Source organism: Cajanus cajan, chromosome 2 (assembly GCF_000230855.2).
Source record: "Cajanus cajan strain Asha chromosome 2, NIPB_CcT2T_4, whole genome shotgun sequence".
Classification (NCBI taxonomy): domain Eukaryota; kingdom Viridiplantae; phylum Streptophyta; class Magnoliopsida; order Fabales; family Fabaceae; genus Cajanus; species Cajanus cajan.
Genome location: NC_138518.1, coordinates 75,087,555 through 75,097,494, shown reverse-complemented (window position 1 = coordinate 75,097,494; position 9,940 = coordinate 75,087,555). Strand labels below are relative to the sequence as shown.

General features: G+C 25.8%; 1 protein-coding gene across 1 annotated transcript; it reads left to right on the top strand.

Moving 5' to 3' along the window:
- Positions 1 to 3,939: 3,939 nt before the first annotated feature.
- LOC109799727 (auxin-responsive protein SAUR23) lies at positions 3,940 to 4,651 on the top strand. Its single transcript, XM_020360350.3, has one exon. The coding sequence runs from the start codon at positions 4,052 to 4,054 to the stop codon at positions 4,466 to 4,468; it is 417 nt and encodes a 138-aa protein (XP_020215939.1). The 5' UTR covers positions 3,940 to 4,051; the 3' UTR covers positions 4,469 to 4,651.
- Positions 4,652 to 9,940: the final 5,289 nt, after the last annotated feature.

Below are 9,940 nucleotides of genomic sequence, written 5' to 3'. Positions count from 1 at the left end.
CAAATTTTCCCCCCTACTTTTTTTAACTTAATTGCTTTGGACGGGTCTGGAATAACTGTTGTTGCATAACGATAAATTTTATAGAAAATGATGTGGTGATAATAATATAAAAATGTAGCAATAAGGTAAGAAGAGCAGAAAAAGGAAAAGGAGAATATAGTTATTATGAATGCATGTGATGAGAGAGAGGAGAGAAATGGGACTTTTTCAGTATCCGCATGCATACGGAAAAGTACTACGGCGTTTTCGGAGAACGCCGGCGCGGCCGTGCAATGACTTTCTCTTGCTTTTGTACGGCCACAACAGCAACACCGCATAATTTTGCTTTTTCATTTTCAGTCACCTAGTAACTAGAACCATAGGAATGATGATTGAAGAAAAAAAAGTAACTTTGTGTCGATTTTCTTTTTAACAGGGAGGTGTAAGTGTAACTCCTTTCTGAGTGGCACCTTCCGTGACTCTACTACTGATTCATCTTCAACATAGAAATTGAATCATGTTTTATTAAGGGTTCTATAAATTAAATTACTTTGTATTAACAACTTTTGATTTCGTGTTAATTTACTACATTACTTTATTTAGATCTTTAAATTAAAAAATTATAATAACAAATAAGATTCTTAATCCACTTAGGTTTTTTTAAATTAAAAATTTGTTTATAGTTCATAAAATTTGATAATTTTATTCATATTTTCATACCTTCACCAATATCAAATAATTATTCTATGTTATTATTTATAAATATAAGTATTAATTCTTACTTATAAAAATTCTTATAATTTCTCTTATCATAAGAATTAGGATTTTAACATGTAGGGATTCAAATCGACATGTAATAATAAACTAATTATATTGTTAAACTGCGAGAATATAAAAAATATTTTATCAAATTTTATAAATTATAAAACTTTTGATCTAAGAACTAAATAACAGAAATATAGGGAAAAAATAAAAAAATTTAACAAATATTTTATTTTAAGGACCTAATTAAAAATTTCTACAAAATTTAGGATCAAATAATGCATTAATTTTTTTTTCTTTTGTTTCATAGAAAATAGAAAAAGAATGTGGGTCTTATATATATATATATATTAAGGAAAAGGAGATAGAGAAGCTGATAATAAGGGTATAAAATGAAATTTCAAAATAAAAAAATATTAAACCATATTTTTGTATGAAAATAAATAATGTTTAGTTATTTATTTTTGTCAAACTTCTCCATCAAAACTTTTATGTCATCTAAATAGTTGCAAAATGTAAAATATGAAAAATACATATAATAATATTTCATATGTCAAATATCAGAGAAATTTTAAAGAAAATATTTAAAACAATAAAATAAAAAAGGTAGAAACTTAAATTGGAAAAAATAAATAACAACAAAAGGAATGTATTAAAGAAGGAAAATGTAAAGGACCTAAAATGTTTTTAAATATGAATTGAACAAAAAATACCAAACCGTGAAATAATCCTTGATGTGCAAATGTAAAACTTACATGAGAGAATTTACATATAATGTTTTTTTTTACATGTTTAAACTAAAAATTATTAAAAAATCATTATAATATTGATCGATTGGTTTATTCAAATAGATACAAATTTATTTATTATAAAAATACATTTTTAAGATATTGATAATAAAAAAAAGTTATGTAATTTAGTTGTACTTTTTTAGCGAATAAAAATAAACTATTTCATCGATAACTATTTAATTTTAGTCACTGAAGTATAAAAGAAAAGAAAACAATGTAATCTTATAAAAGAAAAATCATTTCATATAATATAATTAAAGTATAATTAAAATGTATAATATTAAAGGTATAAGTTATTGATGATTTGATTTTATAATATTTTATTTTTTATTTATACAATATTTGCAAATATATGTACGTTTTTTGTTTGACACGTTTAAGCCACACATAATTTATTTTTATAATATACCAAATATAACTTATTTTCATAACATATATCAAATAAGTTATGTTAATGTTTACGATTTTTTAATACTATATTAGTTGAGAGAAACATGACGCGTCTCTACTATTTACAAAAATAAAAAAGTAATTATTGATTGGTTAGAGATTTATAAAAAGCAAAAAAAATATATAAATTAAATAAAAAAATAATGAAAGAGAGATGGTGAGAAAAACTAGTTTGAAAATTGTTACAAAGATAAAATTGACCAAAAAAAAATGTTTACAGCATGTGAACTCTTTATAGATGTTTTTATCTCCCATTTATATATTTTTCTGATTTTATTCTAAAACTAAAAAGTAATTGTTCACAATTTTTTATGCAGAAAAAGTATAATAATTATTTAATTATTTTATAAGTTAAGTGTTGTAGTAGTTGGTTCAAAATTTGCATAGGAGAGTGATTACACACCTCATCTTAAACATTTTTGTATCTAAATTTTCAAATTCCAATTCATATCGCACAATTTTTTCAACTGGATAATAAATTAAGTGTTAAATTGAATTTTATTAATTTCGAAAGCACAAAGATTTGACTTTAACAGTTGAAACATGGATTAAAATCATGTCCATTTGATAAACTACAGAAAAATATTAATTATGCTTTATTTTAATTAATATAATTTTATTTTAATGAATTAAAAACTAATTAATGATATATAATTACGGGTAAAAAAACTTCCCTTCAAATATAAGAAGCGCGAGAAAGTTCACGGAATCTGCTACCCCATTACAATCAGTAATATATATTTAATAATAATATCATTAATAACAATAACAATTTATTAAAAGTAAACATTTAAAAAAATTATCTTTTATCTTTTATCTTTATTTCTCTTTCTTCATGATCTATTGTCTTCTTCTTTTCACTTTTTTAATAATATTTTCCCCCCTTTATTTCCGTCTACTCTCCAAAACATAGGATTAGTTTAAAGTATGCCGTAAATAAACAGAGTTTTAACTATTGTCTACTGAAAAAATATATTCGGATTAACATTTTACTAAAAGTTTTCAGTTTTTTTTTTATATATTATAATTATAATTTTTTTTATAGATATCAATTATTAAAAAAAGTAATAAACATTTTATATTAATAAAATATAATAAATCTTACTAATCTATACTGATATACAAAGATGATTCTCATTTTAGTAACTACCTTTACTTTGGTCTCCATTTTTTTACTATTTTACTTTCTTATTTTAAAAAATTTTAAAAATATTTTTTAATCAAATTTAAGAACATAAAACTAATGAATTAATTATAATACTAATTAGATCAATATACTTTTATTATTTAATTTTTATTTTTATTTTATTTTTAATAGAGACACGAAGTGCCTCTACCCCACTATTACTGATAACACAATATAAAGAATCATTCTCACTTTTTTTCAAAGATTTTATTTAAAGTGCCAGTTATAATAATTGTTTTTTTTTAATATTCTTATTTTAATTAACAAGTTAAAAAATATTAGATAAAACCTCTCTCTTAATAAATTTGGAGAAAATAAATAAATGTCTCATAATTCTTTCATTTCTTTTGACATTATTTTCTTTGTAAATATTAATTAATTTGATGAAAAGTAATTAAGTAAAAAAATGATAAATTAAGAAATAATGAACTTAAAAGAAAAATTTTGGATTTTAAAAAATGTGATCAGAAAACAAGATTTTATTAAAGATAAAAAGATTAATCATCGATAAAATTAATATTTTGTATCAATAAAATAATTAAAAAATATTCTAAAAAGATAGTTTATTATTAATAAATTTAATATTATTAATTAATTTTTTAAAGAATATGATTTTTTTTAATATTTTTTAATAGAAAATATTAAAAACACTTTTAACCGTGTGTAATTTTTTTTTAATTTTTTAATGAAATTATAAAATAAAAAAAATGAAGGTGAATCTTTTATTTAAGTTATTGAAAAATAAAATATGGGAAATTTGGGTTGACTGAAAAACACAATGATTCTCCCAAGGAGAGAGTATGAATTCCCTCCCATTGATTACTATTACTATTACCCCCCTCAAGAGTGAAGAGTGAAGTATATTGAAAAAGCGAGGCACGGAATGAAGAAGGTGGAGAAGATTCGTCAAATCGTGCATCTGAAGCAGCTGATGGCGCGGTGGAAGCACATGAGCCTCCGGCAGACGGAGAGGCCACCGGCGGGGTCGATCTTCGTGTACGTGGGCCCGGAGCGCACCCGGTTCGCCATCCCGGCCCGCTTCCTGAACCTGCCGGTGTTCGAGGCCCTCCTCCAGCAGAGCGAAGAGGAGTTCGGGCTCCGCGGGCAGGGCGACCACGGCGGGCTCCTCCTGCCCTGCCAAGTCCCCCTCTTCTCCCTCCTCCTCAAACACCTCCACAAAGACCACCACAAATACGGCAACTTCCCCCTCCAGGCCTTCGTCAACATGCTCTCCGACTCCGACCCCTGCAAGGACCACCTCACCCTTTTCACCCCCCTGCTTCACAAAGCCCAAGTCTAACCAATCTTTTTTCCTCTTATTTCTACTCATCCTTGGATCCACTCTCTCAACTTTTCGTGGCTTTCAATGAGATGTCATATCTTTCCTTACCCTTTTCTTTTTTATAGATTGCCTTTCCCAATCTTGCTTTCTGTCCATGATCAAATTTTAGTGATCAATCAACAATTGCATGCTTAATCGTTACTATGGATCTCTCACATACTCTCCCTCTGGTGTTTTTTTTTTTTTTTTTTCTCTTTAGGAATGCACCAAACTAGTGCATGTTTATTACACATTCAAGCAAGTTAGTCGTACTGTGATACTATCCAATTCCGGCAGTGTTATATTTTTAGAAAAATACTTAATAAAAATAAATTTAGAAATTAAATTGATTCATGTTTGGAATTTTAGAAAGACGTGGTTTTTTTTTTTTTTTTCTCTCTCTCTCTCTGAGTAACATTTGCTGCTTCAGGAACTATTTGGGTTTCAGAAGCTACAAATGTTTCTGCAATGAGAGCAGTTGTGGAGTTAGCAAAGGAAACACGTTTCTTTTTCTCATCTAATCTAATCTAATAACGTACATTTTGAAGAAATTAGGAATGGGTTAATAGAATCAAAATGAGGTGTACACTTGAAAAGCTTAATCTTTTTAATATTTGGTATCTTTCGTGTTTGTTAATGCCACTCAACTGGATTTGTTGTCATGCTTATTATTCTCTAAACAGGCGAAATGAGATTCTGTAAAAAATTTCAGTTTAATTTTTTAGCAAAGGAATCTCATCTCTGCGATATGTTTTCCTATTTTAGAATTTTATTTGGTTTTTGCTTATCCGAGTCCTATTTAACCTTACCCTCGAACCTTAGATTCCGCATATGTCAACAACACCGCTACTTTTTCTTTTTGTTTGTTATAGGAGAAAAAGATGGGCATGTGTCAATCGTTGGCGTGGGAGATTCCGGTGATATTTCTAGTTTTTATAAAAGTGTTTTGTTCTGCTTTAACTTAAATCGATCAGATTCCAATTTTTCCACATGACTATACAGGTGTTGAATTTGATCAGATTCCCATTCTTTTGTTGGGCTCTTCAAATTTGTTGTTTCTCTTTGGTATGAATTTTGATCCACTTCTCATTTGCAGCCATGAAAATTTGTTTTGGACCACTCAGTCCTCTAATTATTGCATAGATCATATCCTCCTTCTCATCTATGATTTATGATATATCTATGACTAATATCTATAATTATTAATAAAATAAATACTTTTTAAATAATATTTTCATCTTCATCGTTTTTTTTCCACTCAATTATATAATAATTTATTTATTTTAAAAGTAAATTTTACTAGATTTACATCATTCAATAATTCATGTTATATGTTAAATTTAATATAATTATTAAATAAGTTTATAACTTTTGAAAAGAATTAAAAATTATTTAGTATTTTGTTACAGTAATTTAAATTTTTATGGTTATTCATAAAATTTTATACGTTAGTTTGAATTTATATAAGGTATTATATAGTTTTAAATTTTTTTAAAAAAATTAATTTATATATTAAAAATTTTAAATATAATGATTGAATCCATCGAATCGTTGAAATTGATTTTACAGTAAAATTAATTTAGTTAAATAAGTATAGAAAAAAGACTTGCATTTAAACAAGTTGCAAAACTTATGCTATTTAGAACCGAGAATGGCGTATGAGAGTATGAGGCCATACACAATTTGATTGTAGCCAATCATTCAAATTACATTGTTTTATTGAAGTATTATTTTATTTTCGTTAAATATAATCTCTATAATTTCTTCGTATATGAAAATAAAGTATTTAACATTCACGTCATTTAGTAACTAATAAACTTCAAGACGATGAGTTAGGAACCGTAAAAAAGGACTATATTTTTTTTTTTTGACATCTATATAAAATTATTTTTAATCTTTTGTAATATTTTTCACTAATAAAAACACTATTGAAGAATGGAGTTTTTAGGAAATATCTTTAAAAATCACGATTTCAAGCCGAGTTTTCGACTATGTTTCATGGATTATGGATTATCAAACATAAATTTTTACATTCTCATATTATAATAGGATATGACTCCTTTATTGTTTTTTAATTCTTGAATGATGGGTGTCTTTGAACATATTCATGTTACTCCCTTATCAACCTGATTGTCAGTATGTCAGGAAAAAAATTTAAATTAGATTGTGTTCATGTCCTTTGAGAAGAAAATCAAGTAGTTGATAATTTTACTAAGTTAAGATTAACTCTCTTTGACTCTTCACCAAGTTGAACGCACTTTTTATTATTAGCGGATAGGTTTGTTATTTTTTTTTTCTCGTGAATTATAATTTATTGTTGGATTTTTAAGCTCTCTTATTGATAAAAAAAATATCTATCATTAAGAGTATTTTTAATTATTTTTATTTGATAATAATATTGTTAATTATAATATAATTTACATATTAAAAAATATTTATTTATTATAATTTTAGTTATATATTTTAAAAATATAAGTTATTTTGAACTATTTCTTATAAATTAATTACTTGTTTAAAGAAAATTGTTTCTTAAAAGTAAAAATAATTAGAGACTCTTAAATCTTTTTGTAACGTAGTACTACTAACATTTTGAAAATCAGTTTCTCCCACCGAGTCACGTGTCCACTTTGACTTAGGCTCAAGGCTGTAACGGTTGAAACTTGAGATGATCTTATTGATTTTATTTATTTATTTATTACAAAACTGTTCTTGCAAATATGAACACAACTAACGTTATGTGGTTCAGCGGTAGGTGTTGATCCACACTTAAGCAATGTCAGGGATTCAAATTCTGCTATCGGCGATGGATACTTCAGGAACGAACAAAAAAAATATATCAACACAACTGATGGGACCACAGTCCACCCGGTACGCAAGGGTTCTGAGTTTTGAGCTCAACAGTATGACATTACTCTTTTATGAATAAAATATTTAAGGAAATAGTGACAAGTAATCCTGTATTGTTTCTAGAAAATTACAATTTTTAATAACAGAATTGATAGTTCAAGATAGAAAAAATTGAAAATTATAGGTTAAAATACTTATTTGATCTCTTACAATATTTTTTTGTTTTAATTTAGTTTTACTTTAATTTTTAGTTTCAATTTAGTCTCTAATAATTTAAATTATTGCAATTTGGGACTTTCATCTAAATGATTTAAACGAAGTTAACTGTTGGTCACGTGGATGTCAGGTGGATGCCATGTAGATACATAGGTAGACGCCAAATTTCATGAATACACCTGGAACCAGAATGATCCGTTCTGAAACCATAACGGCACATTCTGGTGTTAGAACGAGCAGTTCTGGATTCAAAACGGTTCGTTCCAGATGCCAAATTTACACACCAATAGTATAACCAGAACGGGCCGTTCTGATTTCAGAACGGGCCGTTCTGGTTCCAAGTGTATTTGAGAAATTTGGCATCCATCTACGTGGCATCCACATGACCAACAGTTAACTCCGTTTAAATCATTTAGACGGAAGTACCAATTGCAATAATTTAAATTATTGAGGACCAAATTGAAACAAAAAATTAAAGTGAGACTAAATTGAAACAAAAAAATATTATAAGGGACCAAATAAGGGTTTTAACCAAAATTATATAAGCCACTAAATTATTTGTCTTATAAAATAAAAATTTAATAACATTTTACAAAATAATGTCTATTTATTATGTAACAAATACTTACTTCTGCCTATTACAACTAGAAATGAGATAATGGTGAACTATATTATGGGATGATAGAACTCAAGTTTACTCAAACTAATGTTAAGAGAATAAGAGATGATTAAGTTTACATTGAAGAAAATAGATTAGTACAAGAACATTGGTCAACTATATTATGGGATGATTAATTAAGTCCACTTTTAAGCACAAGGTTAAGGTTATTTTCTCTTTCAGTTCACAAAAGGAAGAAACATAAGATGGAAGGTTAGGTTATTTACCGTTGATGAGAAACTCCACACAAGGATTGGTTGGAAACTACTATTATCGATACCCTCTAAATGACGGTGAGAAAGAGCTTCGTCCTAACCCAAGCTTAGATTTCACATTTTTTTCCTACATATTTCTATGTACATTTGCATTATTCTTTGTTGATTCTTTCTTACCTTCCAAAACAATTTTTGAACCAAAAATTTTCATTCTTCTTTTCCGATAAAATCTTCCAAAAATTTAAAGTGATTTTGATTTGTATAATCATTGAAAATCAACCTCGTGTATGGTTTCTCCATTCCTTTATACTAAGAACTAATAACTTATTTATATAATTTCAAAGTAAAATACATTGTTAATGAGGGAACAAAAAGAAGTAGACATGATTCTAGATGATATATTATGAATTTTACATCAAAGGATCAACTTGAACAACATTTGAATGTTGTTGAGCAACATTGGATAAAAAAATTTGTATAAAAATCCCATGAATCAACAAGTTACAAAGAACTCATGAAGAAATAAGAGATATTATATCTTTACTATCCTCCGTTTATTTCATTTAGAGCATTATATGTAACTTTGTGAATATTTTTAAAGCATATATATCATAATTTAAGAGCGAAAAGAACTTGTGTGTATCATCTAAAATAATGAAATTTCGAGTTACCATTAAAAAAAAGAGACAAATTTTGTAATCATACTTATTGCATATAAAGTAGAAACATTGTATTGAATTAGGTTTCATAAGTTTTTTATTGGTCACATTAGGAAAATTTTTTACATGTGTTTTTTGATGTGCTTTTTCACTATATATTTATTTTTGTTGTTACATAATGTCTATTTTGCATTTACAAAGAGGGAATTTAGTCTATTAGTAATTCTTACCACATGGTAAAAAATAATTTGCTAAATTATATTTTTGATATTTTATTTTTATCAATTTACAATTTTGATTTTTTTTTATATATTTTAAAATAGAGATATTTAATCTCTCTAATTTAAAAATATAGATTTTTTGTTCTCATGTAAAATTGATATTTATTAATTATTAAATTTTAATTTTTATTCATACTTAAGTGATGTGACATTTAGTAATATGATATTTAAAAATAAAAAAATAAAAATGCATATGAAGTTTATTAATAAAAATATAAAATAAATATTAATCACTTGTTAAAATATATATAATTTTTTTTATATTTTAGTTTATTTATTTATATATATATATATGTCATATTACTAAGTATCACGTCATTTAAGTAACGACATGTCAACATTAAAATTTAATGATTAACAAGCATCAAATTAATGACAGAATTAAAATTTCATATTTATTAAAATAAGAGGCTAAATGTCTTTATTTTAAATTAAAGATTAAAATTACAAGTCAGAAAAAATAAAAGAAAATAAAAATATAATTTAATCAAAATTTAATCCATTTACTTAACATGAATATTCTATATTTAAAATCAAGTTGAATTCTTAAAATTCTGGTAAAGAAAAAAAAGGTT